This window comes from Equus asinus, unplaced genomic scaffold, assembly GCF_041296235.1.
Source record: "Equus asinus isolate D_3611 breed Donkey unplaced genomic scaffold, EquAss-T2T_v2 contig_193, whole genome shotgun sequence".
Lineage (NCBI taxonomy): Eukaryota > Metazoa > Chordata > Mammalia > Perissodactyla > Equidae > Equus > Equus asinus.
In genome coordinates this window covers 2,078,558-2,101,196 of record NW_027224842.1, presented here as the reverse complement: position 1 = coordinate 2,101,196, position 22,639 = coordinate 2,078,558, and the positions used below count along the sequence as shown (strand labels likewise).

The following is a 22,639-nucleotide window of genomic DNA, read 5'->3' as shown; positions in this document are numbered from 1 at the left end:
CTGATTTTGCATGTTTCTTTTTCCATAAGAGAGTTATTGTAAAAATTAGTATAACTAATATGAAGTAGTTTTAATGGAATTTTTAGAAATGAAACAGATTAGTTAAATTTTCTCAGTGTATAATGTTAGGCTACATGTTAAGAGAACCTAATCCCCAAATCATCAGACTTTGGAGACAGAAATTGTCCAAAAGATTCAAGAGATTTCTTAGTGCAGAGAGTCGTTTACTTAGAGTTTATAGACACGATGAAATTATTTTGCAGAAGTTTTGAACTCACTCATTTTTTGGGAACGAGAATCCATAGATGTTATCATACTTGTGAAGTGATCTGTGATTCCCTCCAAAATTAAGAGCCAGTGTTTGGTGTGGTTAAAGTATGAGTTAATTTGCAGCTGCTTCTCAGATTTCTGTATGAATAGCCCAAAGGGACACAATCATTTTTCCTCTGTGTCATTGTTTAGTTTCTCACCCTCTTTTCCTTTTTAAAAGGAAAAAAGAATCCTGTGCCAAATATGTTATTTCCATTCTACCTACAAATTAGTTAATCCTACATTTCATAGGTATTATATCCTAAGACGCAAAAGTTTGTAAGTTCTCCAGAGTTTCATTTACCTTTTTTAATATTCTCATATTGACAAAATGCAAAATGTCATGAAAAAAACAGTGGACTTCAGTCAGTAAAACTGGATTTTATTGAGAGGAGGTGATCTGGCGTCGTGGTTAAGAACAGGTTCTCTGGGGCCAGACTCCATGGATTTAAGCCCCAGTTTTGCTGCTCCCGACCTCACTGCGGATTCAAGCCTGGCACGCATTATTGACAAGGCCTTGAGCAAGCACCGAATTTCATAGGGCTTCCTTCCTGCGCGTCTCCACCCCTGAGGTTAGATCAGGTGCTTGCCAAGGCCCCTTCAAACTCCAAAATTTCATCTAAGTTTTTGTGTATTTCTTATTATAAATAATATGACGTAAAATTAACTTCGGGCATAAGTGTAGCAGTAATTTCTCTAATTTTTTATTACGTCATTTATATGTTCAATTAGTAAAAACTGAAGCTCACTGAATTGTCACACTCAAAAAGATTACAAAATAACAGAATGTATGACTTGAATCTCACATCTGGATTTTTTTTTCTTTTTTAACCACAGTCAAAGGGGAAAATAATCCTGTTCTCTTCAGTTTTTCTTGGACATAAATTGAAATTCTAGGTTCTGTAAGGTAACATAAAAGATTAAGTAATAAAAACTTATTCTTTTCAAAGACAGTTTTACAATATCCATTCCATTTTAAACTGAAAATATTGTAAGTTTATGTGTATGCAGTAAAATATGTTCCAAAACATATATTTTGGGGAAAAGTTTAACCAAAAAAGAGTAAAAGTCAAATTATGGCTTTAGGACCTATGTCATTGCTCTGGTTTGCCAAAGGGTTTCACCAAAAATCACCAAAGCTGTGGATAATTCTCAAGTGGGAATATCATAATATAGGATGTTTAAATAGTGATTTTAGAGGGAGAAATAAGGTCAGTATCATCAAGCTCAGGGAACAAGAGAAATTTCAGTCCTGCTGCTTAAGAAAACAATGCAGATTTCAGCTCTAAGTTTCAGCAGGTGAAATGAAATACTTAAGTTCTTAAGACAAAAACTTGATTTATTTAATTTTATAATTTTCACAACTTGGAGATTTTTGTCTTAAGAACTTAAGTATTTCATTTCACCTGCGGAAAATTACAGCTGAAATCTACATTGTTTTCTTAAGCAGCAACAGATTAACTTTTGATCGTATTGTACACTTTATGCTCAGCATCTTAAACAATATGTTATTGGAAGGTTACACTCAGATCTTTACAAAAGTTGCTTCATCTTTTTCTGTTTATGAGAACCAATACTTCAAATGAAGTGCTATTTCAAATGAGAAGTGGGAGAATTTTTCCTTCTAAATCTTTATTTTCTAAATATTTTCCAAAATTAAGAATGATCATTTAGTTCTTTCTTTTTGGTAAATGTGCTTTTCTTGCACAAAAATTAGAAATAGGCAGCTTTCTTGCACGAAAGTTAGAAACAGAGAAGAGGAGGTAAAAGATGAAGCCAGTTTAAATTACAACCTATACAAATGTCTAAAACTTTGCCAAACAATTGGGCAGCCACTCACCACATGTGGCAGCTGGGCACTTGAATTGGGGCCAGTCTGAATTGACTTCAGTATGAAAAAAGAATGTAAAATATTTCATTTGTTTTTATATTGATTACATGAAGAAATGACAATATTTTGGATATATTAGGTTAAATAAAATGTATTATTAAAATTAATTCTACCTGTTTTATTTTTTAATGTGGCTACTAGTAAATTTTAAATTACAAATTTGGCTCACATTATATTTCTGTTGGATGATACTGCCCTAAAATAATAACGTCAACACTAGTCTGAAATCTGAAACTAGTTTAGGAAGGAAACAGCCAGTCGCTTGCATTCTACTAGAATTTGCTTTTACTCTTTAAGGACTCATCTGATTATTAAGATTAAATAATTCTAAGGAAAAATATGTTTATCTTAGGAAATTGTAGTTTACTTGTTTTGAACACAAAAGTTTATGGTACTGAGATAGTTAATGCTATAGATATTTTGATAGAAAGGAAACTTTAATAGAAATACTTATATCTTTAAGTATTCTTTATACTTTTAGACAGTTGGACAATGTAAAGCGATAACATCATCTTTCCAATATTCCCTGTGGAATAAACCAACAGGGTAGATAGTTGGTAATGCTGTGCATACCTCTGTAGCTTTGGTGAGCACCACATGGAACCAGCCTAATCCAAACCTGCATTCCAGATCACAACGCATTAACAAGCACGCCAGTGTAAAGCTAAATGGCTAATTCATGGGAAGAAAAAATCTTACGGGGTAAATACATTTATGCATTTAACTTACCCAAAACAAAAATCTATTCAGAGAATGTTTTTTAAAAGTTTGATTACAGTTCATCTCCTCCAAGTGATGCCTACTAATGTACTTTTGATGTTATTGTAACTTTATTAACAGATGATGTAACTGTTATTTGGGTTATGCCGAGGTTTTCTTCTTTGTTTTGTGGGGTTTTGGGATTTTTCGTTTGGTTAGTTGGGTTTGGTCTTTTGGGAGAGTTTTTGTATTTTTAAATAATGAGGTGCTCTGCTGCAGTAGCTTGAACAGTTATCTCTCAGCCCTTCTTACTGTGTTAGGTGATTCTGAAGCAGTGAATGAATGCTGTCTTTTTTTTTTTTTGCTCTGTTTAACTATTGGTTTGCTCTGTTGCCTGTTCACATGCTCTTACAGATGCAACTAATTCATGAAATTTCCAACTTAAAGAATTTAGTTAAGCATGCAGAAGTGTATAATCAAGATCTTGAGGTGAGCTTTTATGTTGATATTTCTGTTGATAAGGGACTAGAGCTATAAAATATACATCATATGTAATTGAACATGATTTCAGAAAAGAGAAGGAATTATATTTTTTAAGTATCAACTTTTAAATTTTACTGTCTAAACTATTAAATGTAAATTCTTTTTAATCCCTTAGAATTTAGATCCAATTAAATTGTGTTTCACTCTCCTTTGATTCTTTTAGAATGAACTAAGTTCAAAAGTAGAGCTGCTTAGAGAAAAGGAAGACCAGATTAAAAAGCTACAGAAATACATAGACACTCAAAAATCAGAAAATGTGAACATGGACTTGTCATACTCATCGGTAAAAATCAGGTTTATTTTGTTGTGTAATCATGTTGGCATTTATAGTGTACCATCACCATCATCATAGCAAATGCTTACGTTGAGCCTACTGTGTGCCGAGCGTTGTTGTAGTTGTTTTACATTTAGTATTTTATTTAATCCTATCAGTAACCCTATGGGAAAGGGACTGTTGGTATCATTGCCATTCTACAGATAAAGAATCGCTCAGAGAGTTGAGGACATCATTCTTTGAGTGAATGTAAGTAAGTTAGGAGTGAGCTTCCATTAAAAACCAGTAATTCAAAAAACATTTTAATTTTTTTCAATTGTTTTATACAAATGCATGAAGAAGTATGTAGTTGATCTCAGCCAAGATATCAGATCTTGGCGTTAAGTAACATTTGAATCTCATGGTGAAATTGTTAAATTTTTTTATTTGCTTTCAATCCACCTGATTACTTCAAGAAAGTATCTGTTTGATTCTAGTTTTTAACACCCTTTTTTAAAAGGCAACAGTTTCTAGCTAGAATTTTTTTCTTTTTTTAAAGATTGGCACTTGAGCTCACATCTGTTGCCACTCGTCGTCATCATTTTTTTTTTCTTCTTCTTCTCCCCAAAGCCCCCCAGTACATAGTTGTATGTTCTAGTTGTGGGTCCTTCTGTCTGTGGCATGTGTGATGCTGCCTCAGCATGGCCTGATGAGTGATGCCATGTCCGCACCCAGGGTCCGAACCAGCAAAACCCCGGGCCACTGAAGTGGAGCTCGTGAACTTAACCACTCGGCCACGGGGCTGTCCACTAGCTAGAATTTTTTTAATCTTAGTTTCTGTTGTTCTTTTGTTTTCATTTGAACTTGTCAGAGTACTTTTTGTTACCTTCTATTAATCACAAATGATTCTTTTTAAAAGTGTTGTTACTGTTTGGAGGCCCTGGGAAGAAAGGTACTTTCATATAATCTTCGAGTGTCTACTGACAGAGTGACAAGCAGAATTGCCCACTTTTTAAAAGTTGTTCTTTATTTCTTTCTCTTTATTAATTCATTCATTCATTCATGCATTAATTTTTCCCAAGGACATATGGTTGAATTCATGTCAGCTAAAGTCATGTTAAAATGCTACTTCTCTTTAAAAATGACACAGTGGATCTTTTTATGTATTTATCAGTTATATTTTCTCTTCTGTGAGTTGCCTGTTTGTATCTTTTCTCTCTTTTTCTTTTGGATTGTTTGTCTTTTTTTTTCAGTTTGTGATTTAATATTCTTAATTTTAACTATTAATTGCTCACCTGTCATGTTTTGGAGAGAATAATTTAAAAATACGTAGGAAACTTTAACAGGCTAGCTGAGCAACAATTGTGTTAATCTTTTTTAAACAATAACAGATTTCTTAAATTACAGTACTTCTATATAGTGCTTTTATAATTTGGAAAAAGATAACCAGAATTTTTAAAAATATTTTTATTTTCGAAAATGTCATTTCTTTTCATCTATCCTAAAAAAATTTGGTGATTAACGTATTTTCACCATTTTTGATTCGTTAGGAATGACATCTGTGTGTGTGTTCTCTAAAGTCTTTTCCAACTCTAAGAAAGTTAGCTTTCAGGAAATCCTTTTTGTTGTGTGTATAGGAAAACATTCAAGACCTCAAACAGATGAAACAGACTCTGTTCGATGCTGAGGCTGTAGCCCTCGATGCCAAGAGAGAAGCAGCCTGTCTTAGGAGTGAAAATCTGGAGCTGAAAGAGAAAATGGTAAGTGATTTTTGTTATATTTATAATAAAGCAGTTGTAATGATCACTACATTTTTGTGAATTTGTATTGTTTCTCTCATAGAAAGAACTTGCAAGTGCATGCAAGCAAATGGAAAATGATATTCAGTTATATCAAAGGCAGTTGGAGGCAAAGAAGAAAATGCAAGTTGATCTGGAGAAAGAATTACAATCTTCTTTTAATGAAATAGCAAAACTCACCTGCCTTATAGATGGAAAAGTTCCAAAAGGTATTTTATAATTTCAGACTTACCTCTTTGCAAATCCAACTGCCTAAAGGATTTTGCACCTCCATTCCAATGATTAAAAGTCCATTGTTCTCTGATGTTTGTAAGTAGCCTAATATTAAATTTCAATATCATTTGGTGTCAGTATTTATAAGTGTTTCCATGGACTTCAAATTATAAAGGTTTAAGAATTATTTTTCAAATGAATTGGACCTGATCTTGAAAAAGGCGATTCAAGAACTTTTAACAATTGGATTACCTGTTGACCAACACTGGTTCTTTCTTTAATAAATTTTATATAATCTGATTAAGTAATCTAAGTTTGTATGTAATTTAAATTGTCCCAATAACTGCAAACTGTTTAATTTACCAAAAATATCCTAGATTTGCTCTGTAATTTGGAATCAGGAAGAAAGATTACTGATCTCCAGAAAGAACTGAATAAAGAAGTTGAAGAAAATGAAGCTTTGCATAAAGAAGTTAATTTGCTCTCAGAGTTGAAATCTTTACCCTCAGAAGTAGAAATGCTAAGGAAAGAGGTAAATATGTTTTTAAGCAAATAACTCTTACTTGAAATAAAAACCCTTGCAATATTGCCTTAAATATTTTGCCATAGTTTGTTTTAAAGTAACAGTGAAGAGACTGTAAACATTTGACCCTGCTTGCTAGGAACATTTTCAAAGAATATGTAACAGTATACTTAGTAATGAGATCCATGTAGGGGCCATTTCTATAGTCCTCAGATGTAGTGCTTTTCAACAGAGATTGATGGCCCACCCTTAGTCTTTATCTTTTTTGGTGCTGTTGCTGTGGTCATATCACTATGTTGAATAAAGGAGAGTAAGGAGGTGAAGAGGGTGGCATTGATGAAGTTTTAGAGGTTGACGTAAATATTGCAGCCTAGTGAGCAATTCCGGAAACCTTCTGCCAGCCTTTCCTTTTTCTGCCTTTCTGAAAGAAATAAAAAGGACAAGAATTTGAGTACTTACTACATGGTGAGCATCATGCTAAACAACTTTAGCAACGTTATTTAGTCATCCTAAAAACTCTTTAAAGTACATGCTGTTTTTTAGCCCAACACATAGTTATGGATCTAAAAGCTGAGTTACACAGACCTGCCTCCTACCCTGAGCCTGTGGTTACAAGAGCTCTACTGTCTTGCTCCCTCTCCTTTGTCTCAACTTTGGCTCTCCTCTCTTTTTCCCACTTCCTTCTCCTTTATCTTTCACAATGATTAAACTATTTATAAGCTGGATATTGTTGGTTTAAATTAATTACTTAAATAATAGTTTAAATTTAAGTTATTTAAAATTTAAATTATTCATGGATTAAGTTTTTGGAAATCTGAGCTGCATTCAAAGCCTTTAGAAAGAAAATAATAAGTCAAATTCTAAGAAAAACCATAAGATGCCTGAAACACCATAAAGTTAGAAAACACTTTAGAATGATAGATAAGGAAATAAAGACATCCTAATTAAGTGTTTCTTCTCCACTCAATCCTTACTAGAACCCAAACAAAACTTTGATGGTAAAGTTAAGCAGGATAATATATTGTTATAAAGATGTGACAATAAAAATATTACCTTTCCTCAGTCAAATCTGTGCTTAATTTCAATGTCTTTTTTCTTTTTTGCAGATAAATCTTTTCTTTTCCTGATAACTGCTGTAGTGGATCTTATATTGCTAACATAGCTAAATTTTATTTCTTTTCCGTAGATAAATGACAAATCTGAAGAGCTCTATAAAATAACATCAGAAAAAGACAAATTGTTTTCTGAAGTAGTTCATAAAGAGAGTAGAATTCAAGATTTACTTGAAGAAGTTGGGAAAACTAAAAGTGACCTAGCAGCTAGCCAGTTGAATTATAAAAGAACTGATCAAGAATTCCAAGATTTTAAAAATCAACATGTTGAAACTGAGCAAAAGTATAAGATGGTCCTTGAGGAGAATGCAAGAATGAGTCAGAACATAGGAAATCTCTCTAAAGAAGCTCAAACACTTGGTTTAAGCTTGGATGCTTTGAACATGGAGGTTGGTACAACACACCCTCTATGGAAATGGTCTTTAGTTTTCTGGGGTTTGGCTTCTATATAGATGCCACAGAATGCTCTGCTTCTCACAGTAACTTTTTCTTATTTTAAAGCTTTCTTACAAAACTCAGGAACTTCAGCAGAAAACAGCTGAGAGTCAAGAAAGGTTAAATGAAGTGAAAGAGCTGAAGCAACAATTAGAAAGTAGAGATTCTAGGCTGCAAACTGTCGAAAGGGAGAAAGCACTGATTACTGAGAAACTTCAACAAACCTTAGCAGAAGTAAGAACCTTAACCCAAGAAAAAGATGGCCTGAAACAGCTCCAAGAGAGCCTGCAGATTGAGAGGGACCAGCTCAGAAGTGACATTCAGGACACCGTGACCATGGTGAGGCTTTGACAGAGTAAACTGAAAACTCAGAGCCTCTTCAAGACGTTCAGGAGCCATCAGTTATTATTTATGATCAAGCAGTAACTATAAAGTTATTTTCATTGTTTCACATTATTCTAATTGAAATTGTGTTCCCTTTCTCTGACAAAGAACATAGATACCCAAGAACAATTACGAAATGCTCTTGAGTCTTTAAAACAACACCAAGAAACAGTTAACACACTGAAAATGAAAATTTCTGAGGAAACTTCCAGGAATTTGCATATAGAGGAAAACATAGGAGAAAATTCGGATGAATTTCAGGAAAAGGTAAAGGGTATTTCTGTTCGAGTTTTCATATACTATATGTGAGCTTTCTCCTTAACTTCAGACACTTAAGTACATAATGGTGACCTCAATCTTATTGATTATTCACAGTGAATAACTAACAACAGTTTACAAGATTAGCCCTAGTGTCTTTGAAATAACTTCAGATATAACTGCTTACAATCAGTTGGAAAAGGAAAAGGCAAAAATGTTAGTTCAAACTTTGAGCTGATATTTTCCGAGGCCTGGTGTATTTTAAACATCTTTAAAAGCCCCTCTGAATTCTAAGAATGTAAGAAAGATTGAGTGCTTATTATTACTTATGGGTAAAATATTTGTTTTATATCAGATTTTGTGTACTAGTTGAGAGTTCACTATCGATGTGTGTGTCATGTTCATGTCTGTTTCTAGAGCTGTGCTGTGCTTAAATCTCAGCTTATTCTAGGCAGCATGGTTCGTTTTGTCCTGAAACCTGGGGAGAAGAGCTGCTTTGTTATTTAATTATATACAAGAAAGGCTAGGATGCTAATGATGATTTTTTAAAAGGGAGGTATATTAGTCTGCCATCACAAAATATCATAGACTAAGTAGCTTAAACAACAGAAATTTACTTTTTCCCAGTTGTAGAAGCTAGAGGTCCAAGGTTAAGGAGCTAGAAAATTCAGTTTCTTGTGAGCCCTCTTCCTATCATGCAGATGGCACCTCTCCTCACATGGCCCTTCTGTGTGTGAGCCGAGAGAGCTCTGGTTCTCTTCTGCTTCTGGAGTGGACACCAGTTCTATGGGGTTAGGGCCCCAGCCATATGATCTCATTTAACCCTAATTACTCTCCTTAAAGGCCCTCTCTCCAAATACAGTCATTTTGGGGCTTAGAGCTTCAACATGTGGATTTTGGGAGGACATAATTCAGTCCATAACGGGATTGCCTGTAATTTTATATAACTGATTTATTTACAATGCATTTCTACTTTTCAAAAATGCCTTTTATATGTCAGAATTTTTTATACTATTTTTCATTGTTATTATACTTAATACTATTTAATCCAGAATAATTACTACTGGGAATTTAAAACGTTCACCAATAGGAGAATGGTGAAATAATCTTTCATACATCCATAGCTTGGAGTAGTAGTCATTCATATATATATATATATATATATATGTATAAATTTATTTTTGTTTGTTTTGTATCTTTAATTGTGGTAAAATATACATAGCATAAAATTTACCATCTTTATCATTTTTAAGCAAACAGTTCAGTAGTGTTAGGTACGTTCACGTTGTTGTGCCACCAATCTCCAGAATTCTTTTTATCTTGTGAAGCTGAAACTCTATACCCACTAAACAATTCCTCATTCCCTCCCTCCTCTAGCCCCTAGCAACCACTTTTCCACTTTCTATCTCTCTTAATTTGGCTACTCTAGGTACCTCACATAAGCGGAATCATGCAGTATGTTGTCTTTTTTTGACTGGCTTATTTCATTTAGCATAGTGTCCTCAAGGTTCCTCTATGTTGCAGCATACATCAGAAATTCCTTCCTTTTTAGGGCTGAATAATATTCCATTGTATGTATATACTACATTTTGTTTAACCATTCACCCATTAATGGGCACTGAAGATTGCTTTCACCTTTTTGCTGTTGGGAATAATGCTGCTATGAACATGGTGTACAAATATCTCTCTGAGACCCTGCTTTCAATTCTTTTGGATGTCAGATTTACTGGATCATGTTTTTTATCTTTTGAGGAACTGTCATACTGTTTTCCATCATGGCTGTACCATTTTACATTCCCACCAGCAGTGCATAAGGGTTCCAATTTCTCCAAGTTCTCACCAACACGTATTATTTTCTCCTTTTTTCACAGTAGCTATCCTAATAAGTGTGAGATGATATCTCATTGTGGTTTTTATTTGCATTTCCCTAATGACTAGTAATGTTGAGCATCTTTTCATGTGCTTGTAGGCTATTTGTATATCTTTACAGAAATGTCTGTTCAAGTCTTTACTCATTTTTAAATTGGATTGTTTGGTTTTTGTTGTTGAATTTTAGACATTCTTTATATAGTCTGGATATTAACCCTTTATCAATTGTGTGACTTGCATATATTTTCTCCCATTCCTAGGTTGCCTTTTCACTCTGTTGATTGTGTCCTTTGGTGCACAGAAATTTGTAGTTTTTATGTAGTCCAGTTTATCTCTTTTTGCTTTTGTTGTCTGTGCTTCTGGTGTCATATCCAAGAAATCATTGGCAAGATCCACTTTATGAAGTTTTTCTCCCATGTTTTCTTCTAAGCATCTTACAGTTTTAGTTCTTATGGTTAGGTCTTTGATCTACTTTGAGTTAACTTTTTTATATGATGTAAAGTAAGGGCCCAACTTCTTTCTTCTGCATGAGATATCCAGTTTTCCCAACACCATTTGTTGAAGATACCATCCTTTATGATTGAATGGTCTTGACATCCTTGTTAAAGATCATTTGACCATATGCAAAGGTTTATTTCTGGGCTCTGTTTTCTATTTCATTGGTCTATATATCTGTCTTTATGCCAGTACTGAGCTGTTTTGATTACTATAACTTTGTAGTAAGTTTTGAAATCAGGGTGTGTGAGACCCTCAGCTCTGTTCTTTTTTCAAGATTGTTTTGCCTGTTTGGAGTCCCTTGAGATTCCATATGAATTTCAGGGTGGATTTTTCTATTTCTGCAAAACACTATTAGGATTTTATAGGGATTGCATTAAATTTGTAGATCGCTTTGGGTAGCATTGACTTCTTAACAATATTAAGTCTTCCAATCTGTGAACATGAGATGTCTTTCCATTTATTTGTGTCTTTAATGTATTTCAGATACATTTTGTAGTTTTCATTGTACAAGCCTTTGCCATCTTGGTTAAGTTTATTCCTTAATATTTTATTCTTTTTGATGCTTTTGTAAATGGATTGTTTTCTCTATTTCCTTTTTTAATTGTTTATTGTTAATGTATAGAAATGTAATAGAGTTTTGTATAGTCATGGAATTTCTTTAAAGTAGACATTATCTACAATTGGAAAATTTCCAGGATACATTATTAAATAAAAACAGATACATACTAAAGAACAATTCAGTAAGATCCAACTTATGTAAAGAAACCTCTATATACCTTTATATACTATTACTCTATATAATGAGCTTCTTTTTTCCCATTTACTCTGGGGTACAATATTCCTGCCTTGGAAAAGGAGCTTTCTCTTCCTCTCTCCCTATGCTTCAGTCATTCTTTCCTAGAAAGCATTTTCACTTGCTCTGTATCTTGTATTCTCAGTTTATCTATATTTTGGGTCAACTATGGGCCAAAGGCACTTGACCTTGATTTAAAATTTATGACTTCCACTTTTATAAGGGGAAAGGTTTTTCAATAGTTTTTTGAAAATAAATGCACAGTCAGTAGCCGCTTTTAAACAAATGCAAAATGCAGTCACAGGGCCCCATGAGAAGGAGCAGTAGAGGCGGAGTGAGGGAAAAGGAGAGTTACACTCACCGGACCAGCCAGTCTGTGGTATTAAGTTCATGCTGGAATCATCTGTGTTGATAAAAGGGTCTAACTGGAAATTCTCCTGGGCCATTCTGTTCATCAGGGTTTCTGAAATCTGGGATGCAATGCTGAGGTGAGCTTGGTCTTGTGAAATCGTGTTCATGCTGGAATCACCCATGAGGATAAAGCAGTGGGTCTAGGGATTTCCAGATAAATCTGTTTATCAGAGCACCAGAGGGCAGCCTATGATAGCCTAGTAGGTCTATCATGAAGCCTCTAGGAGTGCCCGTTTTCAATCCTGCTTGATGTGTCTCTCTCTGGAAATGAGTTTCTCTAGTGTGTCTCAACAGAAATTTTAAACTTTGTGATTAGTAGGCTTATTCTCATATAAAGGACACAATTTTTTTCCTTATTTAATAATTAGACCTATTAGATTTGCTCATAACCATGGTAGCTGGAATACTTTCTAGGCTGAGTTCAGTTTTGCACTTTGTCTCAATCTGCTTTGTTTTGTGTACATTTCCATATTTAGGAGTAAAGATGCAAGATTCTGAATTATAGTAGCTGACTGACTAATCCCAAAGACTCTGTGTTCCTGCCTTAATTTCTCCTGTAGTTGTAGTTAGCTCTCTGCTCATCCTTGTAGAAGCTCATGCAGATTGCCAAAAAGAAGGGGCTAACCAAATGAAATATGGTTTGTCTGTATCCACTCTAGAGAATTGAGCAACTACTAAAAATTATAATTTGGAGATTATGTAACAGCATGGGAAAATGCATATCATCTAATCTAAGTGGGAAAGAAAAACTAAAAAGGATCTTATATGTAAAGTAGTCATAATTGCAATGTTAAAAAAATTCTTTTAATAGAAGAAACTCTGGAAGGAAATATTCCCAAATTCTAATAGTGGTTGTGTGAAGTTGGTGTCATTGGATGATTTTTTTTCTTTTTCTTTTTTTCTAATTAAATATAGATTATTACAAAAACTTTTTAAACATCTGTGACCAATATTCAGCTGAGTGTTTTTACTGGGCTAGTATAGGATTATATGGTGATACCCTAATTTCATACTGGTAACATCAATCTTTGTCTCCTTTTACCAAGGAGTCCATGTATCAGGTTACCTTTGGTTAAGACTTATTTATGGATAAATGGATTTATATAGCATGCTTTTCTTAAGCAGTATATGAAAAATATGAAAAGGTGAATTATGCTACTATAATATGAAATATGTTTCTAACAAAACTCTTTTGCCCTCTTATCTATAATAAAACTCTGAAAATAAAGATTTGTTAGTAGTAGGGCATAAGTTATGGTTTCCAGCTTTTGAAGGAAAGAAATAAAGAGGGAGAGTTTAAGCTGGCTTACTCCTTCATAAAGTCAGGTTAACCCATCATACATGAAGATAGTTGTGAATTATCTATAGCTGTCCACATAGCTCTTACCAGTGAACAGGCACAAGAGCACGAGCTCTGGAGCCAGACCACTTGGATTCAAAGCCTGATAACTTCTCTGAGTGACCTTGGGCAAGTGACCTACCCTCTCTGGGATTCAGTTTCCTTGCCTGTCAAACGGAGATAGTAATAGTGCCTACCTTGTAAGGTTATGGGGAAGATTAAATGTGTCACTGTGTGAAAATAGTGCCTGGTACATAATAAGTAATAGAAGTTTGGCTATTTTTATTATTAAAACTGTTACTAAGAAATTCTTCTCTAATGTATTAATATTTTAGATGGTTGGCATAGATAAAAAGCAGAGTTTGGAAGCCAAAAAAACCCAAGTGCTGATTGCAGATGTTGATAATGAGCTAACTGAACAACAGAGAAAGATATTTTCTTTAATACAGGAGAAAACAGCACTGCGGCAAATGTTAGAGAGGGTTACTGCAGAAAAGGAGCAACTGAAGACTGACCTGAGGGACAGTATTGGAATGGTGAGATTCAGCAATGTGTTTTTGTCTTTGTATGTTTTAGATTTTTACAACTTTATTGAGGTATAATTTCCATGCAATAAATGTATCTGATGTGAGTGTCCAGTGTGATGACTTTTGACAAATGTCTCTACTTGTGTTCTCTCCACCCCAGCAAGTTCCCTCCCACCTCCACCCAGGCAATCCTGATCTCATCCTCTGCCCCACATAGTCACTGTCCTGATGTTTTCCACCTCAGCTCACTGTCTCTTCTAGAACTTCACACAAATAGAATCACACTGCATGTGCTCTTTTGTCTCACTTCTTTCTACACTCCTTTTTACTGCTTGGTAGTCTTCCAGTGTATGAATAGGCCACAATTTGTTTAGCCTTTCTCCTATATTGATGGAAATTTGAGTTATCTCTACTATTTGGGTATTTTGAATAAAGCTGCTATAAACATTCTCATACAAATGTTTTTATGAACATATATTTTTTATTTCTCTAGAGTATGGATCTAAGTGAAATAGCTGGGTCATAGGGAGATGTATGTTTAGCTTGGTAAGAATTTACTAGGCTGATTTCCAAAGTATAGTTGCACCGTTTTACATTCTCATCAGCACATTAAGAGAATTCTGATGGCTCCACATCCCCACCAACACTTCATATTATTGGTGTTTTTAATTTTAGCCATTTCTATTGGGTGTAACCTTGTTTTGATTTGCCTTTCCCTAATGACTAAAGATGTTGAGCATCTTTTTATGTGCTTATTGTGTATCTTTCTATAAACTGTTCTCTCAGTGATGTGTTGTATAGATTTCAATGTACAGATCTTGGACATATTTTGTTAATTGGTTCCTAAGTGTTTCTATTTTATTTATGCTGTTGTAATTTTTCTTAAATTTCATGTTTAATTGTTAATGTTTGCCAATATTTTCAAACCTACTTTAGTTTTTGTTTCTATATGTGGGGGCAATCTAATGTGTAATAGATTGAAATTAATATTTTCAGAAGTTTGCTATGGATCACAGTAGACCCTGACCTTTTGTGTAATTTTCCATGTTTCTTAGGATTGTCTGTTTGGTCAAAGAGCTGAATGTAAATAAGAGTACAGACAAAAGTTGTATTTTCTTCTCGGTATCTGTCTTGTAATGTTTTTTGGTCTTGATACTTGAGAATGTCACTCTTTAAGCATAATAACTAAGATTAGTCCAATTCATGCTAGCAAAGGACGGCTGCTGTTTTGAGCTTGCTCAAAATCAAAGCCATCCCAGCATATGAAAAGCCTATAACCTGCAGTCTCATCGTCTATCGATGAAAGCTTAGAAACAGTCTCTTTTGGCTTCAGGGTAGAAAACAAGCAAACCTCTTATGATGGAATACTAAATCCAGTTCTAATTCTCGTGGTAGGAATGTAAGTTGAGCAATAAAGAAACAGCATAAGAAAGCAGATTCTTGGCATTTACATGATCAAAATAGACTCACTTTCTTTTTAAGTTAGTCTTTTCCAATATAGTTTGCCATGATTTCTCCATTTTCAGGCTGAGGTAAATGCTGATTTTTACCTGATTTCCTAAATGTAAGCTAGTGTCATTTAATCTCAACTTTTTAAAAATTCTAGACCATTGAAAACCAGGAAGAATTAAGAATTCTTAGAGGTGAACTTAAAAAGCAACAAGAGATAGTTGCACAAGAAAAGAACTGTACCATAAAGAAAGAGAAAGAGCTTTCTAGGACCTGTGAGAAACTGGCAGAAGTTGAAGAAAAGCTAAAGGAAAAGGTGAATTTTTAAAGTTATCTTCCTGGCCATATTTCCTGACTAAACTTTTTTTTTTTGGTGATAAATTTTGGTTCTAATAGACCTAAATTCCAGAAATAGAATGTACCTCCCAAATGAACAGCTCTCAATGCTAATATTTTGGACAGTTTGAACTCACACTAGGATCTTAGCTAACCTCTTTTGTGTGTATTATATTATCCTAGAGTCTTTCAATGAGAGGGGGCCTTGGTTCATCTAAACTACTCATGATGTATTCATTCATTCATCAAATATTTATTGAGCATTACCGTGGGCCAGGCACTGTTCTGGGCACTTGATATACATTAGTCAGTAAAACAAAGCTCCTGCCCTTATATAGAGCTATATTAGTCATTCTCTAAACTCTAAGATTTGTCACTATTACCATCTCTTAGATGTTTGCAAGTTCCTGAATTATTTCTTTTTTAGAAGTAAGGTGCTGTTGTAATATAATTGTGTAAGAGCTAAGACTGTTAGAACAATTGTACTGCTCTAGTAATTCTAAAATGGACCCACTGATATCTTTCTGTTTATCCTAAGAACAGTGCTACATGCATTATAAATAGCGTAGTGTTTCCATTGTGCTTCTGTGGAATGTTTTTTTCCTAATATATGTTCTCTTAATTCTCATCCCTTTCACTATAACCTAATTGAATTTACTAAAACCTCCTGTCTATTTCATACTCCTCCCAAAGAGGTGATATCAATAGGCTTATGTAAAAGTTAATGCCTCAGTGTTTGTGTGGGCCATCCCCTAAAGACCTTATTGGAACTAAAAATAAATTATCCAAAAAGGTTTTAAGAGATGAGGAATTACAGTTTATTTGCCAGGTACATCTATATATTTAGTCAGTCTCTTTTCTTTTTAAATTTTTCGCATTTTTACTTTGCCTCCTTGATTAACCAAGTGACACTATGTTAGTTTCTTAGGACTTCTGTGTCAAATTATCATAAACTTGCTGGCATAAAAACAATGGAAATTTATTCTGTCACATTTCTAGATTCTCAAATTCCAAAATCATGGTGTCGGAGGACCATGCTTCTTCTGAAGGCTCTAGAGAAGAGTCCTTCCTTGCCTCGTGCTATCCTTGGCTCCCGCTGTCCTCGATAGTCCTTGTTCTGTAGCTGCATCACTTCAATCTCTGTCTCCATCTTCACAGGATCTTCTCTGTGTCTCTGTGCGTCCTTTCCCGTCTCTTATGAGGACATTCTCATTGGATTTAGGGCCCAACCCTAGTCCAGTAGGGTATCTTCTCAATCCTTAACTAATTACATCTGCAAAAACCCTCTTTCCAAATCGGATCACATTGAGGTTCTGGGTAGACTTGAATTTTGGGTGGGACCCTCTTCAGCCCAGTACAGACACTATGCCTAGAAGCTGCTTTACTTTCAGTGCTGCTTGTCTGTTTCCACTAGGGTAGTGTGCAGGGCTGTGATAACGATTCTCTCAGTTTGGCAAAGTACATTTTACATAAGAATTTTAAGATAATATGGCAAAATGGTAATAATAAAAACTTTATTTCTTAAGAGCCAACAACTCCAAGAAAAACAGCAACAACTTCTTAGTGTACAAGAAGAGATGAGTAAGATGCAGGAAAAGATGAATGACGTGGAGAATATAAAGAATGAATTAAGGAACCGAGAATTAACGTTGGAACGTATGAAAATGGAGAGGCTAGAGTTGGCTCAGAAACTCCGTGAAAATTATGAGGACATAAAATCCATAACCAAAGAAAGAAATGATCTACAGAAATTACAAGAGTCCTTTGAAGTAGAGAGAGAGAAACTTAAAGAATACATAAGAAGAATTGAAGTTAAGGTCAGTTAGACCCTTTTCTTCATCTGTTGTGTTTCCTTAAAACTGAGCCAATTGGGAAGGGGGGCAGTGTTGAGATGATGTTGTTAAAATATTCTTTAAACTTCACATGCTAATAAAGGGTCTGGAAACAAAAGAAGAACTAAAAATTGCTCACATGCATCTAAAAGAACACCAAGAAACTATTGATGAACTAAGAAGAAATGTTTCTGAGAAGACAGCTCAAATAATAAATATTCAGAAGAACCTGGAAAAATCCAGTACTGAATTAGAAGAAGAGGTTTGTCTTTTCTTCCTTTCTTTCTCCTTTGAAGGAAAGATAAGCAGTAAGTAGTGACTGAAGTCTGGTTCATTGATTTACTGGATATTATTTGTTGAGTATCTGCTGTGGCAGACACATCCCTGGGTTATACAAGTAAAATGGCAACAAGGTGGACAAAATCTCTGTGATCATGGAGCTTACTCTGTAGTGGAAAGAGGTAACTGATAAATAAGCAACCAACTGAATGAGATCACTTGAGATGATGACAAATACTATGGAGAAAATGAAACACTGGGATAACTGGACCAACCTGTTAAAAGCCTATGTGCCAGGCATTGAGACTATGGCTCTGAATAAGACATTGTTCTTTCTCCCCTAGTAAAAAAAATCCTTCAATTCCAGTATGTTAAATGCAGAAATATGACATGCAAACTTATGTGGTATCACTAATGATCATGGGAAAGGGGAACCAATCTATGCATAAAAAAATTGAGAAGTAGCATTGGAGCTCATTTGAGAATGAGAACCAGTCATTTATTGGTATATAATCTGTTCAACTATGACTTTTTTTCTCCTGTAGCATTTGGAAACTAGTATAGAAAAATGGAGAAGCATGCAACTGACCGAATTAACAATTTGTTGGGAAAGTGCAAGGATTAGTTCACTTTGGATGTAAGCTGGAGAAAAAGAAAACTATGACAATATGACTGGCAGAACAGTCATGAGTAGCTTTAGTAGGAATCAAAGGAAAATGAATAAATAGGAGTTTGTAATTGTAATAGGCCATGAGGGTTCAAGATCACTTTCATTGCTCTGGAAAGAAAAGTTATGATAATACTCTCCAGATAATAACTTTGGTATTTTATGAATCTCAAAAGATCCCAGTGCTTCATGAGGAACAGGAGCTACTTCTTAATGTGGAAGAAGTCAGTGATACTCAGGAAACGATGGATGAACTGGAGCTCGTGAAAGATGAGTCCAAAACCAAGGATTCAACAACACTGGCGAGCACGGAAACGGAAAGGCTCAGGCTGACTGAGAAACTCGTCAAAAGTCCTGAAGAAATAAAATCTCTAACTGAGGAAAGAGATAACCTTAAAATGGTAAAAGAAGCTCTTCAAGTTGAACAGGAACAGCTGAAAGAAGACTTTAGAGAAGCTTTGGCTAAAGTAAGTTTCATCCTTTCCTCCTATTTAAGTGTTTTATAAGAATCAAGTCTTTGGGAAAGGGGGCATTTGTGTTATAGTTATGTTACTACCAATTTTGTTTAAATGTCTCTTAATTATGAAGTGATTGGAAACAAAGCAACTAAAAATTGCTCATAAATGCTAAGAAACTATTGAAACTGAGAGAAAATGTTTCAGAGAAGACAGCTATTTTCTTAAATATTCAAAATTTTTTAGAAAAAGCAAGGCTAAATTATAGGAAAGGATAAAGCGAACAAAGCTATTTTCAACCCTTCTTTAAATCTATTCCTCCACATCTCGTAAAGCGCTACCTTCTTCCTCAAGGCTTCAGTCAGAAGTCTGGCTGTCATCCCTACTAGTGTCCGTTCCTCCTTGCTCACTCTCTAATCCAAGACCAAACCTTGTTGATTTTAAGGTGTGTTTGTGTGAAATCCTCTTTCCTCTCCACATGGCCAACACCCAAATCTGAGCCACTATTCTTTCTTTCCCTGGCTTTCTGCAATCTCCTCCTAACTGGTTCCCCACATTCATTCTTATTCTTCTCTAATTCATTCCCCATTCGGAACCCAAGTGATCTTTTCTTCTTAAAGCCGTTTAATAGCTTATTGTTACTCTTGAAACGAAGACCAGAATCCCTCATATGGCCTGTGAGGCCCTGGATCACAGACCTGGCTGGTCTCTGGCCTTATTTCAGCTCCCTCTCCTCCTGCTCAGATTCCTGCAACTCCAGTCTACTGCTCTTCCTCATCTCATGGCTTTCACATGTTCTGGTCTCCCTACGTGCAGTATTTCCATACCCTCCTTTGCCTAACCATGGCTCTCATCCTTCAGATCTCAGCTGAAGATTTCCATCCCCTAGGAAGTCCTTCCTCACCACTCACAGTGGGTTAGGTTTGTTCTTAATAGCCTGGGAGAACCCAGCACATCTGTTTGGTAAGATTTGGCATAATGTCTTTCTCCCTAAAGTATAAGTCTCAAAAAAGCAGAGATCGTATAAGTCTCATTTACTATTTTATCTCCAGCCTCTAGTAGGGTACTGATAACACAGTGAGCCCTCAATAAATAAATGTTAAATATCTGAATGATGGAAGAGTAGAAAGATTGCTCTATAAATGAGCCATTGAATCCTGACTTAATTGTTTTAGAAAATATCCTGATTTCTTTTCCTCTAAAATAAAATAAAGTATCTTTGGATATCAATTGTGTTGTGATTCTCTTAAGATCCAAGAGGCTCAAGACAAACAAGAAGAGTCCTGCAATATGAAAGAAGAAGACAATGAGACTAAGAAAATAGTGAGTGAGATGGAGCAATTGAAGGAGCAACTCCAAGCCCGAGAGTCAGCACTACTAAGAACAGAGGTGGAAAAGCTCAGGTGGTCTGAGAGACTTCAGGACAGTCGCGATGACATGAACTCTGTAGCCAAGGAGAGAGATGACCAACAGAGGCTGCAAGAAGTTATTCTGTCAGAAAGTGACCAACTCAAAGGAAACAGAGAAATAATGGCTAAAGTAAGTCTCACCCTTTTCCCCATGTGTGTGGTTTTTAAATAGTTTGGGAGCAAATATTTTCCTAAAAACTAAACCTTTGGAAAAAGGAGTTAAAATGTCGTGGTTATAGTGTTTCTATACATTTCTTACAATTTCCTTTAATAATAAAGCACCTAGAAAGTGAAGAGGAACTTGGATTTGCTCGTGGTCACCTGAAAGAACAGGAGGAAACTATTGCTAAGCTGAGAGAGAATCTTTCAGAGAGAGGAACCGAACTGTCGACCTCTCAAAAGGAATTAGAAACAACCAATGAAGAATTACAGAAAAAGGTAAATTGGGGGTGAAGGAACAGTGGGAGAAAACCTGAGGAAGGTACCTAACTGAATTGCACAGGTTACTGTGTACATTCTCAATTGTTGTGGAAAGCATCCTGGGTTTTTTCCTTTAAAAAAAAAATATATATATATATGCATACAGAGGCCAGCCTGGTGGTTCAGCGGTTATGTTCTGTGGCATGTGTCCCACATATAAAGTAGAGGAAGATGGGCATGGATGTTAGCTCAGGGCCAGTGTTCCTCAGCAAAAAGAGGAGGATTGGTGGCAGATGTTAGCTCAGGGCTAATCTACCCCCCCCCAAAAAAATATATATGTTATATACACACAGACACACACACACACACACACACAGAAACACACATGTTTTATGTATGTGTGTATTTTGGCTACTTAACTTATTTTATCATTATTTTAAGATCCAAGAGTTTCATGAGGAACAGGAACAGTTTATTAGCATCGAAGAAAACAGTGAGACTCAGGAAAAAATGAGTGAACTGGAACAATTAAAGGAGCAACTCAAAGCTGAAGAGTTGTCCCTACGAAGTATAGAAGGCGAGAGGCTTGAGTTGACTGAGAGACTTCAGGAAAGTCAAGAAGAAATAAAAGTTATAATGAAGGAAAGGGATGAACTGAAAAGGGTACAAGAGGCCCTTCAAATGGAGAGAGACCAACTCAAAGAAAACATTAAAGAAATTGTAGCTGAAGTAAGTTTCCTTCTTCTAACGTTTTTTGGATATAAAAATGGGGTTAAGGTGCTGACAAAGATGTTCACTATTAAGTTTTACTAATTTTCTTCTGATGATAAAGGGACAAAAAATGAAAGAGGAACTGAAAACTACTTATGTTCTTCTGAAGGAGTACCAAGAAACCATTAGTACAAGGAATATTTCAGAGAAGACAGATCAAGGAGCAAATATTCAGAGAGATTTAGAAAATTCAGATGCTGAATTACAGGAAAAGGTAGGTCTTGTTTTGTTAAGTTGGGGAATGATGTCTGATTGTAGTGTACCTCAGATCCCTGTGGAAGAAAACAGTACATACAGTGGACTAAAATGTAAAAGTGATTACCTTTTTTTTTTTTTTTAAAGATTGGCACCTGAGCTAACATCTATTGTCAATCTTCTTTCCTTTTTTTTTCCCTCCTCCTTCTCCCCAAAGCCCCCCAGTACACCGTTGTATATTCTAGTTGTAGTAGGTCCTTCTGGTTGTGCTCTGTGGGACGCCACCTCAGCATGGCTTGGTGAGTGGTGCCATGTCTGGGCCCAGGATCCAAACTGCTGCAACCCTGGGCTGCCGAAGCAGAGCATGCAAACTTACCCACTCAGCCATGGGGGCGGCCTCAAAAGTGATTACCTTAATGTAGTAACAATTGTCTTTTTCCTAAAGATCTCTGCCTGTGTCCTAACTTGTTTTATGATTTTCTCAGATTCAAGAACTTCAGGAAGAAGAATATCAGCTTCTTAAGATGAAAGTTGTCAGTGAGATTCAGGAAAAAATGTGTGAAATGGAATACTTGAAGAAGCAATCTGAGGCTCAAAAGTCAACTCTGGAAAATATAGAAATGGAGAACGTAAGGTTAACTCAGAGACTCCAAGAAAACCTTGAAGAAATGAGATGTGTTACAAAAGAAAGAGATGACCTTAGGAGTGTGGAGGAGACCCTCAAAGTAGAGAGAGACCAGCTCAAGGAAAACCTGAGAGACCATAACCAGAGTGAGTTACCATCTTTCCCCATATAGTAAATAGGACATTTTGTCCTACAAGAGCCGTGGGCAGTAGGGTTGGTGGGAGTGTAAAATTGGTCCAACGTTGGGGAAAGCTGGAGGGGGCACATTTGGTAATATCTTCCAAATATTTCTGTGAGTTTATTCGTTGACCCAAAAAGTACAGTTGTAGCTATTTATCCTGCACA

General features: G+C 35.4%; 1 protein-coding gene across 1 annotated transcript in view; it reads left to right on the top strand.

Annotated features, from left to right (window-relative positions):
* Positions 1–22,639, top strand: part of LOC139043210 (centromere-associated protein E-like) — a 65,288-nt gene that overhangs the window by 31,697 nt on the left and 10,952 nt on the right. Inside the window, 18 exon segments of the mRNA XM_070503509.1 lie at positions 3,314–3,388; positions 3,606–3,725; positions 5,333–5,455; positions 5,538–5,703; positions 6,085–6,239; positions 7,417–7,731; positions 7,844–8,116; positions 8,270–8,428; positions 13,665–13,865; positions 15,463–15,621; positions 17,168–17,458; positions 17,577–17,735; positions 18,596–18,886; positions 20,126–20,413; positions 20,563–20,721; positions 21,145–21,432; positions 22,155–22,423; positions 22,425–22,440. Of these exon segments, the coding sequence (XP_070359610.1) occupies positions 3,314–3,388; positions 3,606–3,725; positions 5,333–5,455; positions 5,538–5,703; positions 6,085–6,239; positions 7,417–7,731; positions 7,844–8,116; positions 8,270–8,428; positions 13,665–13,865; positions 15,463–15,621; positions 17,168–17,458; positions 17,577–17,735; positions 18,596–18,886; positions 20,126–20,413; positions 20,563–20,721; positions 21,145–21,432; positions 22,155–22,423; positions 22,425–22,440 (3,507 nt within the window).